The sequence below is a fragment of the Ovis canadensis genome, chromosome 4, assembly GCF_042477335.2.
Source record: "Ovis canadensis isolate MfBH-ARS-UI-01 breed Bighorn chromosome 4, ARS-UI_OviCan_v2, whole genome shotgun sequence".
NCBI lineage: Eukaryota > Metazoa > Chordata > Mammalia > Artiodactyla > Bovidae > Ovis > Ovis canadensis.
The window spans coordinates 85,603,435-85,629,674 of NC_091248.1; the positions used below are offsets into that span (position 1 = coordinate 85,603,435).

Below are 26,240 nucleotides of genomic sequence, written 5' to 3' on the forward strand. Positions count from 1 at the left end.
CTGTTCTTAACCTCTCTACCAGGACTCCACATAATACAAAGAGAACACTTTTAAATCTTGAAGGAAAATATATATTTAAAAATAATAATAGCTGACATTCACTGGCCAGTTAGTTTGTGAGAGGCAATACCAAGTGTTTTCCATATATTATGCCCTTGCATCTAATAGTCTGTGAAGGAGGCAAGAAATAATGATGGAAACCTAGAAACATTTGAATTTCTCTGGGAAAGACTACTGTGGCAGGCCAGAGTGTGGTCACTGCAATGTCATACAGTCATCTATGAAGCATCTGTTTGTTTTTTGTAAAGTTATATGTCAAGAAAAATCCTCAAATAATCATCTATCTGACTAGATGACTTTTATTCTTTCAAGCAAAATCTATATCAAAGTAACCTAGAAATATGAGAAGTTCTTTTTCTTCCAGTTCCTCTCATTTCTACCTGCTGGTTAAAATACTGCTGTAACTCGTGTCACCCCCCTTGGCGATCTTGATTAGCACCCCTTTACCCCCGTGTGAATTCCGGTGCTTTGACGGAGCTACACTGACCCTTTGCTTCTGGCCTCCCTCCTCTCTTCCTTCTCACAGCCTGGCTCTGTTCACTGGTCCCTGAGCAGGTTCATGGCCACTTCCTCTTCCTGAAATGCTCTCCTCTCTGTCATCTCAGACTTGCTCTTTCTTCAAGGCTCAGCTCAACCGTCGTTTCTGTTGCATAGCAGAGAGTGGACCAAATTAGGAAAACTGTGTTCTAGTTCCTGCTGTATCTGCCATGTGTCCTCTAATGGGCATGCTCTCTGTTCACCCTCTTGCCACCTTTGCTTTTCCTCCATTCTGTCCCAGGCAGCCTTCCTCCTACCTGCATCCTCTTATGCCTTCAGCTTTCTCTATTCCAAAGTCCTAACTAGATACCAAAGAAACGTATCTCTGCCACTCTCTTACTTGCTCTCCCTCCTCTATTCATTTCATATGCAAATGACAAAGTTCCTAATCACGGCTTCTTAATGTAAAAACAGTGCTGACACAATGACATGAAATATGATCCAATAAAGATCCGATGTGTCCCCAGTGTTAATGTCTCTCCAAAGAGCAAAGTGGTCTCCATAATAGACCTCTTCTCTCCATTAAACCTTAGTAAACCCCACCACTCAAGACTAAAACAACACATTATATTTAGTCCTTTTTTTTAACATGTTATGACTGTATTAATTCCTGTTATTTTATGGCAATGTATGGAGTTTTTGGTGCCTAGCCCAGGGCACTTAAAAGCTGGCACGTGGTTTTGCTTGTATCAGGTATTCAGTAAATGTTTATTAAATAATTTACAAGTTTCATAGATTTTTATCAGCTCTGCTGGGAATGTAACAACCATTTATATAGCACTCCTCCTCTGAGAATGTATTCCAAATTCTAAACAACTAACAAGGCTATGGTTTTTCCAGTAGTCATGTATGGATGTGAGAGTTGGACTATAAAGAAAGCTGAGTGCCGAAGAATTGATGCTTTTGAACTGTGATGTTGGAGAAGACTCTTGAGAATCCCTTGGACTGCAAGGAGATCCAACCAGTCCATCCTAAAGGAGACCAGTCCTGGGTGTTCATTGAAAGGACTTATGTTGAAGCTGAAACTCCAATACTTTGGCCACCTGATGCAAAGAGCTGACTCATTTGAAAAGACCCTGATGCTGGGAAAGATCAAGGGCAGGAGGAGAAGGGGACAACAGAGGATGAGATGGTTGGATGGCATCACCGACTCAATGAACATGGGTTTGGATAGACTCCGGCAGTTGGTGATGGACAGGGAGGCCTGGCATGCTGCAGTTCATGGGGTTGCAAAGAGTCAGACACAACTGAGCGACTGAACTGAACTGAACTGAAACAAGTAACATACTCCGTTGTAGACTTAGAGTGTCTGCTGAGAGGTTAACATCTCAGAAGTTGGAATTCCTTTCTACTCTGTACTTACCTTCCATATTAGAGCCTAACTTTCACCTGTTAATAGTATATTCAACCTAAAGTGAAAGTGATAGTCACTCAGTAGCATCCAACTCTGTGACAGCCCGCCAGGCTCCTTTGTCCATGGAATTCTCCAGGCAAGAATACTGGAGTGGGTAGCCATTCCCTTCTCCATGGGATCTTCTTGACCCAGGGATTGAACCTGGGTCTGCAGGTTGATCTGCCTGCATTGCAGGCAGATTCTTTACCGTGTAAGCCACCGGGAATCCCCCATGTTCAACCAATGAATACCTATTGAGTGAATGATCCCCAGCAATCCCTCTCTCACTGTCCTGGCAGTATTACATTACCTAACACACTAAAAACTGGCTAACTCTCCACTCTCAAAAGTTTCCTGACCCTTTAAATTCTTCCCAAGATAACCCAGGCTACAATGAAATTTTACATTCCCTGTTTTCTTCCTCTGTGCCTGTGATTGCATTTCAGTAGATCCCTGCTGTTAGATAGACCAAACTGTTGTTCTTCATTCACTAAGCCATGTCCGACTCTTTGCGACCCCATAAACTGCAGCACCCCATGAACTGAAGACTTCCTTGTCCTTCACTCTCTCTTGGAGTATGCGCAAACTCATGTCCATTGAGTCAGTGATGCCATCCAACTATCTCATCCTCTGTTGTCCCCCTCTCCTCCTGCCATCAATCTTTCCCAGCATCAGAGTCTTTTCCAAAGAGTTGGCTCTTTGCATCAGGTGGCCAAAGTATTAAAGCTTCAGCTTCAGCATCAGTTCTTCCAGTTAGTGTTTGGGGTTGATATCCTTTAGGATTCATTGGTTTGATCTCCTTGCAGTTGATCTCAAGAGTCTTCTCCAGCACCACAATTCAAAAGCATCAACTCTTTGGGCCAGATTAAAACACAGAATTAATCTTGCCCCTCAGAACAATATTTGAAACAAGCTGGCTTTTCAAATCATGATAAAGAAATAAAGAGGGTTTTATTTAGACCTGGATAAGCAGGCCACATAATCGTGAAACGTTTATAGAGCTGGTTATTTAATACTTCTGGAGACAAATTTTTACCAAGTGACTTTTATCATGACTACTTTAAGTATGTAAATGGGGTTCCCTCCAGTTTCACAGGATCGCAGTGAGCAGCAGCCCTTAGGCCCAGAACTTTAGAATGCCCATGCCTTATAAGGCCCAGCTCTGGCTAACTGTGCCTCTCCTTGTGGGGCAGAAAGTTTATGGGGACAAGAGGATGTGTCCATCTAAACCCATGCTCCCCAGTCTCTTGCCCCAGATTGATGCTGGACTGCACATTCCCTGACAAGTGGCTTTGAACCAAGTTTCAGGCCCTTTATGGGGTCTCTTCCCCAGGTCCATCCTCCCAGGGGTTGACAGTGCTGCCAAGACAGGTGGCCAAGAGGTGGCTCTGTGCTGGAAGGGGCAGTAATAGGTATATGGAACTTGAACTTAAGGGATAGGTACCCTCGTATAAAAGGCACCTCATAGTTTTGGATGGAAGTGGGGGTAAGAAAGTGAGGTAAGAAAGCAGTCGGGCCGGGGGCTAGCAGTTGGCTCTTTCTGAGCCACCATGTCCCAGTGCAATACTTGGGACAGCCTAAGAAGATTTGAAATAGTCTAAGAAGTCTAAATTTGAACTGGTCTTCCAGGTAGTTATGAAAGTATCTTATCAAGGTAGGAGAATGAAACATACTTACCCGACAGTTTATTTGCTTGATTTACAAATTGAACTATTTAGACTAATGGAATGTGGGCTCTCATTGTACTAAAATCCCAGGACCTGCAAGTGTTAAGGGTGGGCCTGGCTGTAAGAACAAGTTCACAAGGTCCAAGAAGTATTTATTCCATACTTCTCACCACCACCCCATCTCTGCTCTTGCTGTTCCTTTAGCCTCTCCATCTCTGCGTGCCACTCAAGCCCTACTTTCTGCAGTGTCACATAACATGGTCTCGTCTCCTCCCACCCTGTGCTTCCAGCACCACTTCCCTATTCAGCTGGAATCAGTTTCTCCCTCCTCTGAACTTCCAAATCATTTTGTCTTAACTTCTCCTGTAGCAAAGAGTTACTGTTCATCTTATAGTCATTTATGTTCACGCCTTATCTCCCCTTCTAGCCAATATACTCCTCAATGACAAGATTTGTTTCTGATCCATCCATGTGTCTGCCACTACCTTACACATGTAGATGCTCTGTAAATATGTATTGAGAATCATCAATCTGAGAAAAAGTGAATTTCTAAGTAAACAAAAGACTACAGTGAAACCCATTCATTCACTTTTATTTGCATACCTCCTTTTGAAAATATAAAACTCAATTTATAAAGCAGTTATGTCTACAGAATGAAATTTTTATTTGAATTTCAGTGAGTTAGCCTTCATCAGAAATTCATAAATGATATCATATGGTGTCATTTTAGGCAGGGAACGAGAAGTAGGAGGCACACATTTTTGGCTGTACCTCAGAGTCCTTTATTTCTCTAATAAAATTTCATTGCATTTCTCCACAGTATACTTTCAGACACCCTGCTAAAGTAAAGGAATTTTCAGAAAGACCTCCTTTGATAAAAATACTGTGTTTAACTCCAAATACAGATTAGGTTACAGTTGCAGAATTTTAGTAATTAATGAAGGAAAAGTATTATGATCTTTTCTAACAGCAATGACCTGTTATACTCATATTCTAGCTTCCTAAATGTGTTGAGAAAAACAAGCCAGTGTTCTACCCAAAACCACCTAAAACCTTTGCTCCTAACACTTCTTTAAATTCATGGGACCCTATTACTTCTCTAAAAGAAGGCAACATACAAAGAAATCTCGAGAAGTCCCACTGGATCACTTCATATAAGCATGATTTTACAGGTATGAGTTCACTTTAATGAGTAAAAAAAACAAACTTAGAATATTTGAACAAGTGCTATTACAGCTCTATCTTCTAATATTTCCCCCTGTTTTCTTAATCTAAGTAGCAATAGGAATAAGGTGGGTGGTAAGTTCCTCTTAGAGGTAATGGGAAAGTTGTTTGTTTTCATTTTTTATCATTTCTAATTATATTACAAAGGGGAATAGGTAAGTGTTTCTATAAAAAGGTCTAAATTTACGCAGCATTCTTTAACAAAATAATAAGATGTGATGTTTCCATTAAGGTCTGGGGCCCATGAATCCCCTTGAACTGGATGATTACCATGAAAAGAAGGTAGCAGAGTTAACTGGACAGATAGGATTTGACCCAGAGCCTGTAAGTAATTGCAGTCAACCCTCAGTTATTTAGGGGGAAAGTGTCTAGATTTGGGGGCTTCCCAGGTGGCTCAGTGGGTAAACAATCCACCTGCAATGCAGGAGACGCGGGTGCAATCTCTGTGTTAGGAAGATCCCCTGGAGGAGGGCGTGGCAACGCACTCCAGTATTCTTGCCTGGAGGATCCCATTCAAAGAGGAGCCTGACCGGCTACAGTCCATAGGGTCCCAAAGAGGCAGACGCGACTGAAGTGACTGAGCACGCGTGCACACAGGCATCTAGGTTCTCGGCTCCTTCTTGCTTTACTCACTTTTTATTTGCTTCCTGAACATTAGTGACCAAGCCAGCAAAGGGAAAATGTAACTCAGTTCAGAAGTTAATTCTGAATTGATTCAAACTTGTCCACTATTTTGAAGAATAAGCAAGTTTTCTTATCTTCATCACATGGGTGCATGCTATATCACTTCAGTTGTGTCCAACTTTTTGTGGCCCTATGGACTGCAGCCTGCCAGGCTCTTCTGTCTATGGGATTCTCCAGGCAGGAATACTGGAATGGGTTGCCGTGCCCTCCTTCAGGGGACTTCTAGACCCAGGGATCAAACCCATGTCTCATTATGTCTCTTGCACTGACAGGCAGGTTCCTTACCACTAGCGCTAGCTGGCAAGTCCTTTCTTCATCACAGTACTGGGTTATTTTTGTTTTATTTTGTTTTACAGATTTTCTACTATGCTACTGTTGCTAAAATTTACAAAGGAATTGGTTTATGAACATTTACCTAGTAATAAATGTGATTCTTAATAAATTCTGTGAATCTTTGCATATTTTATATCTTGTACATTTTCGCTGCTTTTGAAGAGAGAAAGGCTTCCTCCTGATATCCACAATCACTGAGAGTTGGCTGAATTACAAACAAAAGCTGATAAATTCTCTGCAAAAAACAAGAGATTTCTTAATTGATTATGTGAAATGTCCTAAAAGAAATGATCAAGCCCTTTAGTGATAGAAGTTATAATCTCTTAGCTTAATTATGCAAGTGAAATAAAATGACCTAGTAGGATACATTTATGTTGTTTTATTTGGGCCTAAATTTTATCCTCTAAAACTCAGTTTTTTAAACAAGATTAATATTTCCAAAAATGTAGGTTGTAGAAAGACACCTAAAAAACAATGTTAAGGTATTTCAACATGAACTCTTTTTAGACTGAATGAACAAATTTATTTTATATATCTTCAATATTTCTCAGGGTGATATAATAAATCATAACACTAGAAGTAGTTCCACAGACTGTGCTTTATCATTCACTAAAAGGTTTTTAATTTTCTCTATTTTTTACCTGTAACAAACATTCTCTAAGGCTAGAGAAGACTATACATATACTCTGACATTGTCAGGTGTGTTCAACAGCCGTCCAGATTTCCACAGATTTAAGCCTGTAGAGTCCAGTCCCTCTGGAAGCAGCTTTATCATTTTTACCTGGAAATACAAGTACAGTTATACAAAGGATGTTTATCAAGTATATTATATGCAAAATTATCATATAAGTAAATAATACCTAAATTTTTTATTAATAACAAGATAAAATATGCCTTAAATAGTTGGAAGTTTAAAAAAAATTTCAGTGAATCTTGCTGGTTTCTAATTAAAACATAAATAATGGAGTCTGAGAAGGCTTGTTTTACTGGTGATAAATATATGTATGAAATATTTTGTTGTAGAATAAAGTAAAGGTATAAAGGCTGTTTCTCACATATAAGGATATCTTACATATAAGTAAGATATATACTTTTTTGTTCATGATAAATTTAACTGTATTTCAAAGAATTTTTTTTCTTATTTTCATAGTATCTACTCAAACCTGATTAGTTAAAGGAAATAACAAATTTGTTGATAACAGTATGGAAACTCTTCCAACTATGAACAGATTAGGTTTCAAAAAGCTGTTCCCAAGTCCTTTTTTTTTTTCCTAATTCCAAACTAGAGTTATATTTTCACCATTCTTATTTTTATCTTTGCTATTAATTCCATCATTGTCACAAATTCATTTTTAGTTTTCTTTCTTAAACAGATTATAAAAATGTTTAAGTATTCAATGTTAACATAAAGAAAAGTCTAAGTAATTTTACAGTTAAGACCTGTATACCCATGGTTTAGATTTTACCATAGCATTTTACTATACTTATTTTATTACACATCTATCTTTCCATCACTCCAAACATTGATAAATTCACTTTATTTTTTCTGCATTTCAGTGTAAATCACAGATTTACACTTAATCCTAGACATTCAGCATGTGTGTGTGTATGTGTGCACGTGTGCTCAGTGGACTTTTGGGGACCCCATGGACTGTAGCCCGCCAGACTCCTCTGTCCATGGCATTTTTCCAGGCAAGAGCACTGGAGTGGGTCGCCATGCCCTTCTGCAGGGGATCTTCTTGACCCAGGGATCAAACCCGAGTCTCCTCCTGCACTGTAGGCAGATTCTTTACCGCTGAGCCAACAGGGAACCTCAAAAATGCATACTATTAATTGGACTTAAATTAGTTTTTTCTTTTAAGGTGATAGCTCAGTTGGTAAAGAATCCTCCTGCAATGCAGGAGACCCCAGTTCAACTCCTGGGTTGGGAAGATCCAATGGAGAAGGAATAGGCTACCCACTCCAGTATTCTGGCCTGGAGAATTCCATGGACTGTATAGTCCATGGGGTCGCAAAGAGTCAGACACAACCCAGTGACTTTCACTTCAATTCACATACATTCATTACAATTACACAAACCTTAAGTGTACATTCCATAAGTTTTGACAAATGCATACACCTTTGTAACCCAAACCTCTATCAATATATTCAACATTACCATCCTCCCAGAAAGTCCCCTCATGCCTCTTCCAAGTCAACTCCTCTCTCTTCCTCTTACCCTCCCCCCAGTCATATATCTATTAATAACCCCTTAAACACACTTATTGCTTTTGCAATTACCAGACATGATTAAGTTCACAATATCTGTCAAACATCTCAAAAAAGAAGCACACCTATGACAAACCCCTGTCAGACCAGTGTTTCTCCAAGCATAGCATATCACTGGCCTTAGCATCACTCGAGATGCTCATTAAGAGAGCAGATTCCTAAGCCCTACTGCAGACCCTCTGAATCACAATCTCAGAGGACCAAGCTTGGGAATCTTATTTTCTGCTAACTCCAAAGCTGATTCTGAGTCAACCAACCAAGGTTTAAAAACCCTTGCCTGAGTCTAATAAAGAAGGCTTTGGCTGAGATTTAAATAATTGCACATAACTTTTAATTAACATCGTCTGTGTTGGTGACAGACATCATCATAAAATATGACCTGTTTTATTCCAATAAGTTCTTTTATGTCTTGGAAAGTCTGAAAGCAAAGAGTTCCTACATGGAAAAATTTCTCTATAGCCAAGTAAAAATGTGCCCTTTCCTTATAAAAACATGTGTTTATTAGGACCCAAATTCCAATGTCTTTAAATAAATATCAGTAAACATTGCAGTGTTTACTCCAACCCATCCTGTGTTTGCTCAGATAGTGAAAATGGGTATGGATTTTGACCTGCCATTTGTGGCAATATCCTGATAATGCTAGATCTATTAATTAGTTGATTTTCTCTTTTTTATCCTACCACCACAGCAAGAAAAATTCCATCCTGCCTTAAAGCCCACCAGACCCTTGGAAGGACGAATTGCCCGACTGATTCAGAACCAACGTCCTCTGGAGGCTATTCTTGAGCAAAGACCATCTTCCTGTCCAGACTGCACCCCTAGAGTTCTGTGTACTTTTCATACCTTTGTGCCCAGTTCTACGGAAATGATGGCTCTGAGTGATAACATAACTGCAGATGTGACACTTAAAAACCAGGAGATCGAAGAAAAGATTAAGGAAGAACAAAGCTTGCTATCTACCTATGCACTCCCATCCTGTTACCCAACAAAAGATCTGGCTAATACGTGCGACATAAAACCATTTCCAAAAATCACAGATACTAAAAAGACAGAAGATTTGTACTGGAGACAGCTGTCACTGAAACCCCAACTTATGCCTTACTGTAGCCCAGATCATTACATTCCCTATGAACATTTAAGTCAGTATAATGTGTACCAAAATCCTGTTAGCCTTAGTAAGCCTGGTATTTTACAAAGTAAACCAGACTTGAAAACTTTTGATTTTGAACACTTTTTAAGTAAGCCAGAACAGTTGACCTTGAATATGGAGGATGATGAAGAAACAAAACCTATCCTGGGTTGGATTCCTAGAGCTGGAGTGGCCAAACCTCAAACGGACCTGCTGGAGCTTAAGAACACTTTTTCAAAAACTGGTGCACAAAAACGTTTCTATAAATCAGTTCTAGAAGACTATAAAGACCTCAGGGATAAAGAGCACTTGGGGAAGAAACACCAATTCTATGGCTATAATTCCTATTATTTCTATAATTGAGCTATTCATCCTTCCCTTCAAAACCCAGCTTCTTGCAAGAAAAGAAAAAATATAACAGAATTTCTTCCTCATTGCTGGATTCTGTTTTCTGGAGAAGCCATAATGAGCTTGTTGATGAGGTTTATGTTTTCAGGTATTTAAGTTAGGGTCTGGTCAGAAGAACCCAGAAAAGGTGATGTTCTGACTTCCTCAAAAGTTGAACAATTTGGCAATAAAATAGAACCAGAAAAATTTATAGTCTTTAATCTCATTTTCAAATTATATGCCAAGGGATATTTCTAAAATCATGATAAACAATGTGTATGACAAAATTTTACAAAAAATATTTGAAAAAAACTCAAATTCCCGATAATCGACAAATGTCTATACAAACTATAGTAGTACCTTAATAAAATAAATATATGGACACTGTCCCTATAGGTAAATGTTTGTATAAAATAACACTAGGTACAAAGACAAAATTCAAAAACCCAGTTAACTGAGGGACTGACAGCTCTACAAACTACATTACCTTAATAAATATGTGGGCCCTGTTCCTTTATATAAACACGTAGACAGAATAAGTTAGTAGAAAAGACAAAACTCAAAATGCCCTGCATGCGCACACATTCTAAGTTGGATGTTTCTTTTCCTTTCACCTTCTGATAGAGAAACAACCATTTCTTTTATGAAGAAAAAAATGATTTTATTGCAAAGATCTAGAAATGGTTTTAATTAGTAACTGATGAACTCTATGGCAAGAAAGAATGGTGCCTTAGTCTGTTTGGGCTACTATGACAAAATACTGCAAACTAGGTGGCTTATGTAAACAACAAACACCATTCTCACAGTTAGGTGGGGAAGTCCAGGTCATGGCACTGGCAGGTTGGTGTCTGGTGAGGCTCTGCTTCCTCACTGACTGCCATCTTCTCACCACAACCTCACTTGATAAAAGCAGCAAGGAATCTCTCTGGGCTTCTTTTAAGGGCACTAATCCCATTCATGAAGGTTCTGCCTTCATGAACTAAAGTGAAAGTCACTGAGTCGTATCCGACTCTTTGTGACCCCGTGGACTATACAGTCTGTGGAATTCTCCAGGCCAGAACTGGAATGGGTAGCCTTTCCCTTCTCCAGGGGATCTTCCCAACCCAGGGATTGAACCCAGGTTTCCTGTATTGCAGGCAGATTCTTTACCAGCTGAGCCACTAGGGAAGACCAAGAATACTGGAGTGGGTAGCCTATCCCTTCTCAATTGGATCTTTCCAACCCAGGAGTCGAACTGGGGTCTCCTGTATTGCAGGCAGAAACTAATCACATCCCAAAGACTCCCACCTCCTAATAATCTTGGGGGTTAGAATTTCAGTATATAAATTTTCAGGGAGGGGGATATAAACATTCAGACCATAGCAGATGGCTTGCTATCTATTATTCTAAAGCCAAATATCATGATTTTTAGAAGGTGTCCACCAGGAGTTTATATGACTGCTAAATGGAATCAACTCAGTTTTTGATAATATGCCAAGAGGTATGTTTTAGACAGTTTACTATGGAAAGTTCATGAGGAATTTCTGAGTGTTTTTTTTGAGATTTAAGTTTGTTTTTGTTTCATGACCAATATGTCATTTGGTTACACCCTCTTTAAAAACTATTCTGGGCTAAAATTATGGAATTTTTTCCAAATTTTATTCTGTAGTACTAGTTATATTTGTTAAATTAGGTATTGTGGGAAGCAAAAAGTCACATGGTAAAATAACGTTGGGGAAAACTGGGGGCAAGAAAGTCAATCACGTGACTTAATCACAAGATTCTCCATATCTTCTGACATGTAAACATATTGGGGTATGCCTAAGGTGAGGGCGATGGGCTTCCCTGGTGGCTCAGTGATAAAGACTCCATTTGCCAATGCAGGTTTGATCCCTAATCCGGGAAGATCCCCTGGAGAAGGAAAGGGTACCCCACTCCAGTATTCTTGCCTGGTAAATCTCATGGACTGAGGAGCCTGGTGGGCTATACAGTCCATGGGATCACGAAGAGTCAGACATGACTTAGCAACTGAACAACAAGGCAAAGAAGTCGAGGTGGTGGGGGCGGGAGTGGGGGGGCGATTGGACAGTGACTCTAAAAGAGTTTATTCTTCAGTTACTCTACTGACTTCTGGTTTCCATTGTTGCTACTGAGAGATGTGATATATATCTATTTGTAATTTTCTTAAGTAGATAATCTCTCTTTTACATCTATTTTAAATACTTTTTGTCTAGAGGGTTCTAATGTTCCATCACCAGGTCTTAATGCTGATTTTGTTTATCCTGTTTGCATTCATGTGCTTCCTGAATCTGAGACTCATGTCTTACATCAGTTTTGGAAAATTCTCAGATTTATATTTTCAAACACAGGCCTCCCTAATTTTCTGTATTTTAGTCTTCTGAAACTCTAAACAGACCTCCTTAGACTATCTTTCTTATGTCTTAACTTCTCTAGTTTCCCTTTTATGTATTCTACCATTTGTTCTCTAAATTACATTTAGTAATTTCTTTGTATCTACCTTCCATTTCATTAATTCTTTCATTTGTACCTTTTTTTTTAAACATGCTTTTAAAATGCACTCTGTGGCTCATCTTTTGAGTTTTTAATGCAGGACGACTGGCCATATTTACTTAGTGTGTGTGTGTGTGTGTGTGTGTGTGTGTGTGTGTGTGTGTGTGTGTGTGTGTGTGTGTGTGTGTGTGTGTGTGTGTGTGTGTGTGTGTGTGTGTGTGTGTGTGTGTGTGTGTGTGTGTGTGTGTGTGTGGTTAGTCGCTTCAGTCATGTCTGACTCATTGCAACCCCCATGGACTGTAGCCTGCCAGGCTGTCCATGGGATTTTTCAAGCACAAATACTGGAATGGGTTGCCATGCCCTCCTCCAGGGGATCTTCCAGACCCAAGGATCAAACCCAAGTCTCCTGCATCTCCTGCATTGCAGATGGATTCTTTACCACTGAGGCACCGGGGAAGCCCATATACTTTTTTAATATATTTTTTAAAATCAATTAATCTATAATACAGTCACTAAAATACCAAGAACTCACATGCTATGTTCCTCCTCATTCCATTTCCCAGCCTGTCCTCTCAGAATCACAGTAGGCATTATCCTTTCCTTTAGTTCTAGCTATGGCTTAGTCTTTCTTGTCCTTGAATTCTGTATAAAGCTTACCCTATATATGAAGTTTATTTCAGTGACTTTTTCTTTTGCAGAATTTATTTTTGTCTCGTTTTAAAATCTGCCACATTATTACTGATAGTCCCTTGTTTGTTTCACATGTTTTTGTTTCCTTCTTTATCTAAATGTTTTCAAATATCATTTCACATTTTATATTTTAAAGGTAAATAAAATTTCTCTGTTTAAAAAGGAAAAAGTGGAGAAGGAAATGGCAACCCACTTCTGTATTCTTGCCTGAAGAATTCCATGGACTGTGCCTGGCAGGCTACAATCCAGGGTGCCAAGAATCAGACTCGACTGAAGTGACTAACCTTCTAAGAGGAAGGAGGAAAATCTAAACCGCCTAAACCCTCACACTAACCATTTGGAATGTAAATAGGTCTCTCAAAACAGGTAAACAACTAGGTAGATACAGCTTCACCTTGGGAGCTCAATGCAGGTGTAACCATATACCTCTCAGGAAAATAAGTCTTATTTTTCCTTTGGATGAGGACAACTCATTAAACAAATGACTACCACAAATTCCCAAGTGAACTTAGGGTGAAATAATGTGAAAAAATAAAAACTTAACTAAGAAGGATCTGGCCACAAACGGTGATGTCAAGTCCTCCTGCGGAAAACAGGTTACCGTTAATCCAAATAATAAGTGACCACTGTGCTGCCAAATGGAAAATAGGGCACTGACTTCCCTGGTGGCTCAGACGGTTAAGCGTCTGTCTACAATGAGGGAGACCCGAGTTCGATCCCTGGGTCGGGAAGATCCCCTGGAGAAGGAAATGGCAATCCACTCCAGTACTGTTGCTTGGAAAATCCCATGGACAGGGGAGCCTGGTAGGCTACAGTCCATGGGGTCGCAAAGAGTTGGACACGACTGAGCGACTTCACTTTCTTTCACTGATCCTAAAGCCTCATCTTATATGCTAGCTAAAAGCAGCATGAGATAAAAGGATTATTAGTTTAGCTGTATAAATTGTGTGAGGTCTTATTTTGATTTGGTAGTTTCTTCTAGATTACATATATATAGCTATTTTATATTGTGCTTATTCAGTAATAAATGTGTTTGCTTTCTTTCCATAGTGATGTGAGGTCTCTCTTTTTCAGTAAGGTTTTTGCTTCTCCAACAGTATCTAGTAATTCCAGCACCTGTGGCCTTTTGTGACTGTAATTTTGCTCTTTGTTGGTTTTCATTATTATCTTCATGCACAGCATTTCTTAAACATGGAACCTGGGTTGATTGAGATATTTCTCTGGAGATCTGAGTTTGTTTTTGCCAGACACCAGAACACATCACCTATCTACAAATACTTTGTTCATTTTTCTGCTAGAGGTTCCTTAGACTGTGCAGGTAATAAAATAAATCAAACCTTAAACCTCCATGTGGGCAGACCTGTGGTTATGAATTATCAGAGGATACTTTTCCTCCCATCCAGTACCCAAGACCAAACCAGACAAGATTAATTTGGTTCTTCCCTTTGCTAATGAGCAGACTATTTTATCCTTTAGATTGAAATGCTTCAGCATTATGCAGGGGTCTCAGCCAACTGAGACCCCTCCCTACTCCACTACTCGTCTTTTGTATGAGCTTTACTTCCATTCTGCAGTTGTTTAGTGGGTACGTCGTGTCTAAATCTTTTACAACCCGGACTGTAGCCTGCCAGGGTCCTCTGTCCATGGGATTTCCCAGGCAACAATACTGGAGTGGGTTGCCACTTCCTTCTCCAGAGGATCTTCCCAACCCAGGGATCGAACCCACAACTTCTCCATTGAAGGAGCCACCAGATGCTGAGCCACCAGAGATGTTCCTAAAGCCTAAGGCTCTTTCACTTCAGCAGTCTTCCACAAGGTGTCTCTAGAGTCAACGTATGCTTATCACAGTTTTCAGTTCTTGCTGCCTGCCTCACCCCTGCTTCCAACTAGACTTCTTTTCCCTCATTTTCTTGCAACCTCATTAGATGTTTTGGTTTGACAGGGTGGTATTTTACTAGATTTTTTCTTATCATGAACATTTAAAAAAATATATCACCCATTGTGCTGCTGGAAGGAGAATTCTAAGGCATTTGTTTTATAATAGTTATACCCCTTACCAGCCACTACAATAGGAAAAGATGGAGATAGATATACAAATATGGAACTGGGCAACTTGTAGAATAGTACTGTTCTCAACTAATTCTCTCTGGTAACTTGAATACATGGTAAGCACTATGAATCTCTTTAGAACCTGAATACATGGATATTAAGCACAAATGCTATAGTATCTACTACAGGAATGTGCCAAGTGTTCATTTTTGCTCTTGTTTGCTGTCTCATTTTCCTACTACTTTCAATAACAAGAGTCTTTATCCCCAATTTCCTTAGGGAAAGGTGTTAAGGATTTCTGATTTTCTATTCTCCCCCTCATAGAAATAAATTTGAAATGTCAATCAATTCACTAGGCCACTTGATGTATTGCTAATTCTGCATGGCCTGCAGTACCAGCACATTGTTGCTACTCCCCATCAGTCAGCTGAACAAAGACTAGTAACTTCTGATACCACAAACACAGATTTGAATTAGGGCAAATACCTATTTAAGGCCTAAGTATTCCTTGAAGAGATATGGGTTGCAACATTAGGACTTGGCTTCAAACGTATGGACTGAATTTGCAAGGTGTTAACTGAGCTCGGTTTTTCAAAAACTTGGATAGCTAGTCAAATGAGCCTACTTCAGTATTACAGTTAAAACACTATCTTGGTCCACTCCAAAAGCCACAAAAGGTCTTGAACATTCAAGTGCTGTGACTTCTGTTTTACGCACACTTCTGTGGCAGCACTGTGTGAGATTAGAGACAGGAAAATGGGAAATCAGGACACAGAAAACAATCTATTCGTATAAGGAGACAGATGATCTGGAGAAGAAATTATAGGACCAGTGGTTTAAGAGGGGTCTGAGGTAATAATCTAGGTTAACCTGAAGTGAAGTGAAGTGAAGCCACTCAGTCGTGTCTGACTCTTTGCGACCCCGTGGACTGTAGCCTATCAGGCTCCTCCGTCCATGGGATTTTCCAGGCAAGAGTGCTGGAGTGGATTGCCATCTCCTTCTCCAGGGGATCTTCCCAACGCAGAGATCGAACCCGGGTCTCCCGCACTGCAGGCAGACGCTTTACCATCTGAGCAACTTCAGGCTCAGTAGGTTAACCTACTACTATCTATTCCTTGGGGCTTCCCAGATAGCTCAGTGGTAGAGAATCTTCAATGAAAGGGTGGGGAAGATACCCTGGAGGAGGAAATGGCAACCCACTCCAGTATTCTTGCCTGAGAAATCCCAAGGACAGAGATGCCTGGCAGGCTACAGTCCATGTGGTCCCAAAAGAGTCCCACGCACCTGAGCGACTAAACAACAATCTATTGCTTAATTGGAGGGAGGAGGAAGGATGCTAGAACATTAGCTCCGCCAGAGAAAAAGTCCTCACTGATTTACTCCACCGTCCTAGACAGTGCCTGGCAAATTGTATGTATTCAATAAATACTTGACTGAATGAATACAGCACAGTCTGACAGAATATGGGTAAGGAGGAAAAATTCAAACTTGGGGGCCGAATTTGAAGGACAGGAGTCGAGAAATTTCCCAGTGACAAAACTGAGCATGTCTTGAATGAGAGCTTGCGGTGGAGGAAAAGTATGATTACTGGAAGCTGTAGTGATCAAACTTGGGGTTTTTTTGTTTGGTTGGTTTTGGCTTTGCTGCGCAGGCATGTAGGATTTTAGTCCTCCCCACAGGGATCCAACCTCATTCCCGGCGTTGGAAGCGCGGAGTCAACTTCTGGACCGCCAGAAGTCCCTTGCATTTCTAACGACTCCAACCACATCAGCTTCACCTAGGTTAGATGGAATGGAAATCCTCTACAGAGTTAAAGATTCGCTAGCCATGTAAAAATGTTTCTGGATGCTGGTCGCACACACCCCTTGCTCTTTTTGCACACAAACGCGAGAAGCACGTGTAGAAAAGCACGTGGTAAAGAAAGAAGCCAGCATGTGAGGGGCCAGAACTATAACCCAGTCTCTGCCTCAACTGCAGCAGCTGCTCCATCAAGGGGCGATTTGGACAAGATAACTTAAAATTACAGTGGGTAGGCGAAACAAGAACAAGGTCAGGAGCTCGTGTCCGACTCTTCCTGGTTGCGGGCTATTTCTGTTGGGTGCAGCTGGCGCCAGCGGCGGAAATACGACCGAGTCTGGGTAAAGGTCTCCAGCTGAAGGGATGACAGCCAAGAGACCTCTGCTCTGTCCAAGTCGATCGTTTCCCTCCGAGCAGACAAAACATACTGCTCAAAGAGCATTACGTCAACCAGCACGAGACTGGTTACCTTACAAGAAGATAACGCTATCGATCCGCCGCTCGACTCCGCTCCACCCTCCCCGGCACACGCAAGCACACCAAGGCCAGGACTTCTGACAGCCCCTTCCGGCACAATCTCGGTGTCGTACCTCTTAACGGCCTGTCGTAATTGCCAGGAAGGAAAGGCCGGGAGAGGAAGGGCACTCAACACGGTACCCCCCCCCAAGCACGCTAGTCGGCATGCGCGCGCCCAGAGTCTGGACTCAGCCCTGGAGACCCGAGCCAATGAGGCGCGGCTTCGTCACTGCGTATCCGGTCGCCGGGACGCACGTCAGGGGACCGGAGGGCGGAGCCAGTTTGGTTGCACCAACACCGGTACTTAGGCACGTACCGGCGTGTCCTTGGGCTTAGAAAGCGGGACGTTCGGCTTCTGAGCGGGAACTTCTCGGTCGCGCACAGAAAAAGAACGGTGAGCGCCGGGCGCGGAGGCCGCAGCAGGCGGGACACTGAGCCATGAATGCGTGCGCCTGCATGGGGGCCGCGTGGGTGGACTGAGGCCCACGCGCGGGGGCGAGGGAGCTGGCAGGGAGTGGTGACCAGCTAGACTGCGCCGGGCCAGAACCGGGTGGGCTACGGCTTGAGACCCCAACTAGGTAGTAGGGTCTGTCAAGGTTCTGAAAACTCGGAGGCGGCTTGGTAGCGATTCTTACCAAGACGCCGGTTCTCAGTTATAGGGACTGCTGAGCTGGGGCAATGGTAGACAAGACTTCCTCCGAGGTAGGGCGGGAGTGCGGGGATGGAGCGCAGCGCTTCACGTCCTCCTTCCAAAGGAGCAGAAACGATTGCTCCTCCAATAAGTCATTTCTTGACCACCTGTCGCTTCCCTCCTTAACCTGCTGAGGAACGTCCGAGGGGGTAGGTTTCATCACGGTCTCCTTGAAACAAGCCTGGATGGATGACCTCGTGGTCACTTCCGGGGATCCCAGAGCTGGATGATGGGGGTCCCTGGGTGACCGCAAAGCCGGCTGCTGACCTCCTACCCAACAGCAGAGCAATTTAGAGTGACCTGAACGGACTGAATCAAGAAAGATTTCTCTTTTTGTAAAAGTGTATTTTGTCTTCTCTTCAGAGAGCAGTGGCTTTAAATTATATGAACGAATAATGAGGCCTTAAAAGTTGGAATTTTGGTCGCTTGGATTTAATATCGCAGTTCAACTTAATTGGATTTGTGACTTTGCGTGACCTTGGTCTCATCTTTTGAAATGGCTTTGAATTAGATTCCCGCTTTGCTTTCCTGACCTCTAACCTTTCATCACTTAATGTCAACTGGAAAAAAAAATGCACAACATGAGAGTTGTGAGTTAAGTTTTCTTTGGGGCAAAACGAAGAGTATGTCCTAGAAGATGAGAAACTGCTCTGAAGAGGTAGGGGGGGAATGTCAGTATCGTATATGATTTTCATGAATGGGAGTACTATGCAGTCAAACCGACTTTTACCAGAGGTTTGCTGCTAGTCAGCAGGAACAGGTACCACCGTTAAGGATTGTAGTGCTTTTCTAGAAATAAAGAGATGGAAGAATTGGGCTCATAAAATCTTAACCTGAAAAGATCTATCTGAAGGCCAGTTTTGCCAGTTTACTCAGAGCCCAGAGTGCCTCATTCCTGCTCCACCCTGAAATCCTTTCAGAATGTGTTGAGGGTCAGTGACTGCAGCGGCTTGTGCCTTAATCCTTGTATAGGCTGATGGCAAGTGCCAAGTTTTAGTTGGTACGTATACACACAGAGGGGCTTCCCAGGTGGTTCAGTGGTAAAGAATCTGCCTGCCAGTGCAGGAGACACCGGAGAGGTGGGTTCAATCCCTAAATCAGAAAGCTCCCCTGGAGGAGGAAAAAACCCACTCTAGTATTCTTGCCTGGAAAAACCCCATGGCTAGAGGAGCCTGGTGGGCTACAGTCCATGGGGTCATGAAGAATCAGACACACTTAGTGACTGAGCATGCAGAGATATTCAGAAGTGTGTTTTTCAAGGAAGTTCTTACAGATAGTGTTTTTGATATTAAAGAATCTGTTGCAAGTGAACTAAGTAAGACAAAATTCAACCTGTTATTTAAGTTTGGTGTCAGAGACTGGGGTTGATGATTGGAATCTACTGTACTTTTACTTGGAGAAAATATTACTAATCTGAATCTTTCATTTTTAGATTTAAAAATGGGTGATGTTGAGAAAGGCAAGAAGATTTTTGTTCAGAAGTGTGCCCAGTGCCATACTGTGGAAAAGGGAGGGAAGCACAAGACTGGGCCAAACCTCCATGGTCTGTTTGGACGAAAGACAGGTCAGGCTCCTGGATTCTCTTACACAGATGCCAACAAAAACAAAGGTAAGGGGGGAATTGTGAACTAACCCAAGCACAAACTGTATGAATGTAACCTATGGTAAACACTGTTTCAGGAGTATGACATGCTCAACAATATATCCTTCCTTGTTTAGGTATCACCTGGGGAGAGGAGACGCTGATGGAGTACTTGGAGAATCCCAAGAAGTACATCCCTGGAACCAAGATGATCTTTGCTGGCATTAAGAAGAAGGGAGAGAGGGAGGACTTGATAGCTTATCTCAAAAAAGCTACCAATGAGTAATAGTTGGCCACTGCCTTATTTATTATGAAACAGAAGTGTCTCATGACTTTTTATGTGTACCATATTTAAATTGATCTCATACACTAGAATTCAGATCATGAATGGCTGATGGAATAATTCTGTTGGACAGTCCTGATTTAAATAAGATTGGTCTGTGGCTAAACAAATATGGTCAGCTTTTTTAATTTTGATAGTAATTCCGGTTCAACAAGTACTATCACTTTTCCCATTCTAAAGAGATGATTGAACTTGAATAAGGAATATGAAACTTTTTAGGGAGCTGGTGCATTCCTTCTCAAAACCTATAAGAGATCTGTTTTATATTTAGATTTCTATAACTGGTTATATTAATATATTTAAATACTGAAAAGGTCCCTTCACTGTCTCACAGAACAGAGGAGGATTCACACGTGTTTCAAGTTGTGTTCATTAGCCTGTTAAGGCAAGGATTGAAAATACACTGACAAAGTCCACTTTATCTGTTTGGTTTTATAAACTATGCCAATTTAATTAAAATTCTCTATCTAAAATTTAGCCTTTTACTTAATGAAAGGCATTTTAGTGTGGTTTATGTATAGCATCAAATAAAGAGTATTTAGCACCTCACATTTTGTAGATGATCTTTAAGATCAGATGCTTTTTAAATTCCCTGTGACAAGATATGTTAACAAACTTTGCTTGTTAATTCTTCACAAAGTCAGACTAAGTTATAATTCAGGGTTGTCCTAAACAGGAATTCAGAAACACAACTGTAGAACTACTTGTATATGGTGATTGGTAATTGTGCTTTTGCCAACTCAGCAGGATTAGAGGGGCTATATCATTAGCTCAAATTTGTAAACTGTCTGATATAAGGCTTAAGAATTAAAAAACAAAGTCACAGATCATGATTTTTTAAACTTGATTTAATGGCATACCAAAATGGTTGAAAAATACAGTAGCCCAAACAGGCAGCATTGTTACTAGTCATAGTAGTAGATTGTGTCTACTTGGTCTTCTAGGACAGCCTGCCCTAGCACACCACCTCAGTCATCCACTCAGTTTCTCTGGCCAGAATGAGCACTACAACATTTATGCCAAATGCAGAAAGACTTTCTGATCATAGTGTTAGGGTATATACAGTGTATGGTTATAGTTTCTGTGCTAAATTATTCATACACAGTTTGTGCCATACATGTTTAGTGTAGTCCCTAGAAATTTAATGGAATGGTGAACTTGAACTAAGCCATAAAGAATACTGAGAGAAATTCTCAGTGGGGGAAGTAAGTCTGTACCAGTGGTGAGAGCCATTTCTGTGACAGTAAGGGAACTGGGAGAAGGCCTTGTCAAAAGTGATGGGGATGTTTGTTTAGGTCTGTAAGGCCTGATAGAGCACTGTGTAACTTGTGAATCTTATTTTCAGTCTTTGGAGAAATGTGAAAAAGCGAAGAAGATAGTCTGAAAACATGGGCAAAAACAATTTGGGAAGCAGAAGCCTGCTATAATTCAGGTGGTATCCAGGTCAATGTAGCAGTTAGCTTCTAAAAGAGTTCTGCACCAGTGTGGGAACACATGGAGACCAGGAAATTGGCTGATTTCTATGCTTCCTAAGTCAACTAAGGCCGGCGTTGGCAGAGAATTGTGTTCTAGGCCAGTTCTATTCAATAAGGGCCTCTAGTTATAAGTTCCTATAGTTAATTCAGGGCTTCCCTGGTGGCTCAGACGGTAAAGCATCTGCCTGCAACGCAGGAGACCCGGATTCAATCCCTGGGTCGGGAAGATCCCCTGGAGAAGGAAATGGTAGCCCATTGCCATATTTTTGCCTGAAGAATTCCATGAACAGAGGAGCCTGGCAGTCCATGGGGTGTCAAAGAGTCAGACATGACTGAGCAACTAACACTTTTCAGTGCAGAAATACACACTGATCTTCTTTGGCTGCATTTCTTTTTGTTCCCCAGACCATTGTCATGGTGTTCACATACTCAGAAGTATAATACAAAACGTTAGATTTTCATTTGTTTAGTAACACTTGGATTCCAGGTTATCTTATTTGGAGATTGAGTTATTTGGAAACTGGTCGTAACCCCAGGCTTTCTTGGTTCATTCAGAAAGCTAAACAGGTACATTCTATTTCTTCTCAAAAGGTAAACATGTCCAGGATTTTAGAAACTTGACTAGTAGTCTTGTTATAACACATACATAATGATGAGGCCAATGTGTGGTAAGTGATACATCATTGACAGTTTTTCAAAACAGCAAGAGATTGACTTGCTCAAGCTTTGGTTAAGTTGGCTATTTTAGTCATAGTAGAGGTCTCAGTATTGGAACTGGAAGAGATCTCAGAGATTCTTTGATTCCAACTGAACAGATGAGAGGTGAGATTAACTAGGCTCAGGGAACTATGGAAACTACTCACTTGGTTGAGCTGGGCCCCTAGCAGGACCTAGTAGTCCAACCTTGCAGGTCACTGAGAGGAAGGGAACTGAGGCATATGGCAGATACCTGTGTTTGGAGAGGGGTAGACTTGGCCCAGTTCTTTAACACCCCTACACTGAGCTGTGAAGGTTTTTGAGGTATGCTGTGGGCAGGGGCAAGTATCTGGACTGGGACACAGCCCATACCATTTCTAGAGTGTTGCTTTCTTTCCACATGTTGAAAGGAGTTGTCCTGCCTGGGAGCTTTGAGGAGTGCTGGGCCCAGAGTGGCCAAAATCACATGCTCTTGCCCCACTGACCTGATTACAGAGTCCTCCTAATTAGGGGAGGGGAGAACGCCTTGCCTTCTTTTGTAGCCCCTCTGGATTTGTTACCATTTTTCTTGTACTCAACATCTGCCAGTAAATATTGTCTATAATGGAAAAAAAAATCTAGATGAGTGACAGCTGAAACCACAACCAAGCTATTCTGACCATAGTTTGGCCTTAGTCTAACTCCATTTTACCAGAAATATTAATGAGCTGCTTCCAGTTTTCTTTTTCTTTACTCATTAGAGTTGTGCCTGTGTTCCACATTGATACCACTAAATATGTGTGTGTAGCTTGAACAGCATCCTCTGAAGAACAACCGTTGGACTAGTTCATTTTATTTGTGTTGTAATGAAGAATGGTGGGTTTTGGGAGTGGAAAAATTGTGTTCAGAGTGGGAGTTAGTAAGCAGTCCCGAAGCTTTTTGTAAATAAAACTATTGGCACATGGCCACTGTATTCACTTGTCTTATCTAGGGCTGCTTTTGTGCTGCAACATCAGAGTTGAGTAGTTGCAAGAGAGACCGAATGGCCCACAAAGCCCAAAATACTGACATGCTTCACAGGAAAGTTCTCGGCCTCTGGTTTAGAGCTTTGCATAACTGCATTCTTTTGCCATCTGGAGAAGGACTAATCTCTACTTCATAAGCCTTGCTATAACCATTCACTGAGTGGCATCTGTGAAAACTCTTTAACTGGTAAGCATTGAAAAACTATATCTTCATCAAATTCCCTCAAAGTCACCTATTGGAAAATTACTGCTTCCAAGGTTAGTAATTACCTAATTGTCGTTCCTAGCTTTCTGTTCTCAAGTGGTCCTGACAACTCTAGGAATTTGATAACCCTTGACTGCTCTTACTTTTTTTACCTCCCTCATTCAAATTTCACATATTCATGGAACAAAATATTTAGGCATCCTAAAATCTTTATGCTCATAAAGCTGTAACCGTCTGTTAGTAACCCACGTCAGCGTGACATTGCCTAAATGCTCATCCAACTATCACCAAATTGCTTTATAGTTAGGGTGTATTCATCCTCACTAACTCATCGGGAGAATTGTCCCTATGTTATAGCTAAGTAAACAGGTTGTTACTTCCAAAGGTCAGAGACCCGGGTACATTACCTTGGTAGTATCACATGTACTGACACTGCCTTCTCATGATGCCTTCGAAAATGTCGTTTAGTCATCTCTATCAGCCTCTTTATGGAACTCCCACACTTCCTTTTGTTATTAAAGACAGCTTTCTCTGTCTCCGTGCTTCTGCAGTCCTCAACAAGTGGAGTCTCCTTGTTCTTCCACACTGTCCCTAGTTTCCACATGCATCTGAGTACTGGTTGAGAAAATCACACAGTTCTGTGGCTCAATACACCTGTAAACATATCTGATTCAACTAAACCATCAGAAACCCTATATCTGTTCTCTCTGCATCTTGTTAATTTAGAAGGTCCTCAGGCTTCTTATCTCACCCAGCTCCCTGCTCTCACAGCAGATGACCTTGCCTCCTATTTCAGATAGGAATTTACTTCTTGAATACAAGGAAGGGTTTGGTCACCCCCCATCCCTGTCTTCAACAATGTTGTTCTTAATTCAGCTATGATTTGGAATGTTCAATTACATCAAAACAATTCCAGATACTACAGATGCTCTAGCATGGTTGATCTAACACCCATTCCCAGCCCCTTTGTCCTCTCCCATAGAAAGTAAAAGAAACACTGATTTTCATTGAGGTGCAGGAACTTTGCATTGGGAGCCACACTCCAACAGAAAAAAGATTGCCCAAGTTCTGGAAATTATGGCTTTTCTTACTCAGTTTGTAAGTTTAATGAAATTGTGGCTATCCCTACCTGAATTGGACAGGGGTCATAAATCTGGACCAAGAGATAACAAGTCTTTCCAGTTTGGGGATGACAGGCAAAATTAATTTTCTTTTAAGTCACCTGCCTATGGTATAAATTGGGGCATACCATTTTGTCAGTAAGACAAGAATTTCTTACTTTTATTGATGAATGGTGGAAGAAGACAGCCCAAGAGTTCTGATTTCTCTGATAATGCTTCCTAGCAGAATCTTAAGACACATTAACTCTTCTGTGCCTTTAATTTCCTCAACTGTGAACTGACATTAATTATATTAATCCTTAGGGTTGTTGTGAGGAATAAACAAGAGAACACTGGTGTGTTGCCATGCATTCAGTAAACCCTTAAAGTTAACTAATTTTGAACTGGCTGGATAGGGCAATTTGTCAAATTAGCAGTTGGGCAGATTGCATGGAAGGGATAGGACACATTGGGATGACCTTTTTAACTGAAGTGATTTAGTGGGAGAGAAGTACTGGGAATTAGTGATTTATATCTGTGATTCAGGCCCAAAATTCCAATAACTCACTCATTAGGTGATGTCTCATTCTCTATTAGTGGCCAGGACCAAGAATCAGTGAAGTACAACCCCCAAAGTAAATGGAGAGCTATTTACCTTGGCAGCTATTTTGAGGGGGGTCTGAGACATTTGGTCAGAAGGTTAAATGGGCACCTAATTTTCATACATTCATTGTCTAAGTATGTCTAACTTTTACAGTAACCTAACAAAAACATAGTTTTTAATACAAGGATTATGCCAGCCCTCGCCAACTTCTCCTGAACCTTTGAGGGTAATCTCAACAAAAAAGGAGACAAATCAGTATGGACATAGCATGCATTAGAGGCAGTTAGAGTAGAAAGTGTGTAGGAGGCTGGCCCCAGCCCACCACTGTTCCCTGTTCCAGAAAGATTTATCTGGAGACTTAATCCAGGTGACAGCAGGGTCCGTCTGCAAGGTTCTTGCCTCACAATGGTTGCTAACTTGTCTTAAGCAATATTCAGTATTTACATGGCTATTGAATATAGGTTCTGGAAACCAGCACCTCATATAATTCTTGGATGGAGCATGTGTGATATAAGAAAATATGGACTTTCCTGGTGATCCAGTAGTTGAGAGTCCGCCTGCCAATGCAGAGGACACAGGTTCGATCCCTGGTCCATGAGGATCCCACATGCCATGGGCAGCTGCGCCCACGCATCACAACTGCTGAGCCTGTGCTCTGCAAACAGTGAGCCCACATAACATAACCAGCTCTGCAACAAGAGAAACCACTGCACTAAGCCAGCAACTTGAGAGTAGCCCCCACCAGCACAACTAAAGAAAAGCCCATGTGCAGCAAAAAAGACCCAATGTAGCCAAAAATAAATGAATAAAGTACATAAATAATTTTTTTAATATCAGCATGCTAGTCAAACAAACACATGCAAACACTGTGTGCTATGTACACAGGTTAGAGACTGAGAAGGGATCTATCAGATAGATTTTTAACTTTCTAAATCAGACAAGGTTAAGAGACTAAATTTTTCGGTATGCACATAATAATATTAAGGGAGGAAAAATAGTTAAAGAACCAATGCTTACAAATAACCTAAATTTACACCAAAAGGAACTAGAGAAAGGAAAACAAACAAGACCCAAAACTGGGCTTCTCTCATGGCTCATCAGGTAAAAAATCCTCCTGCAATGCAGGAGACACAGGAGACAAAGTTTCGATCCCTGGGTCAGGAAGATCCCCTGGAGAAGGAATGGCAACCCACTGCAATATTCTTGCCTGAAAAACCCCATGGACAGAAGAGCCTCGCGGGCTACAGTCCAAAGAGTTGCAAAGAGACATGATTAAGCACACACAAAGTTAGTAGAAGGAAAGAATACTAAGATCA

The 26,240-nt window shown here is 41.2% G+C and overlaps 2 protein-coding genes and 1 long non-coding RNA gene across 4 annotated transcripts in view; 2 read left to right on the plus strand and 1 right to left on the minus strand.

Annotated features, from left to right (window-relative positions):
* Positions 1-9,889, plus strand: part of SPMIP4 (sperm microtubule inner protein 4) — a 42,888-nt gene extending 32,999 nt beyond the window's left edge. Inside the window, exons 8-10 of one of the 2 annotated variants that reach the window (XM_069586791.1) lie at positions 4,655-4,829; positions 5,114-5,205; positions 8,855-9,889. In XM_069586791.1, coding sequence (XP_069442892.1) covers positions 4,655-4,829; positions 5,114-5,205; positions 8,855-9,658 — 1,071 coding nt within the window. In that variant the 3' untranslated portion in view covers positions 9,659-9,889. The remainder of the gene's footprint in view (positions 1-4,654; positions 4,830-5,113; positions 5,206-8,854) is intronic. The other variant, XM_069586792.1, reaches the window with a different exon arrangement.
* Positions 4,233-17,328, minus strand: LOC138438848 (uncharacterized). The gene is made up of 3 exons (XR_011256482.1): positions 17,178-17,328; positions 6,540-6,679; positions 4,233-6,133 (listed from the first exon to the last, which is right to left on the minus strand). It is a non-coding gene; the product is annotated as an uncharacterized lncRNA (long non-coding RNA).
* A 147-nt stretch (positions 17,329-17,475) lies between these two features.
* CYCS (cytochrome c, somatic) lies at positions 17,476-22,955 on the plus strand. Its single transcript, XM_069586793.1, has 3 exons — positions 17,476-17,618; positions 19,348-19,524; positions 19,635-22,955. Exons 2-3 carry the CDS (start codon positions 19,356-19,358, stop codon positions 19,781-19,783), a joined length of 318 nt encoding a protein of 105 aa, XP_069442894.1. The 5' UTR covers positions 17,476-17,618; positions 19,348-19,355; the 3' UTR covers positions 19,784-22,955.
* The last annotated feature ends 3,285 nt before the right edge of the window (positions 22,956-26,240 follow it).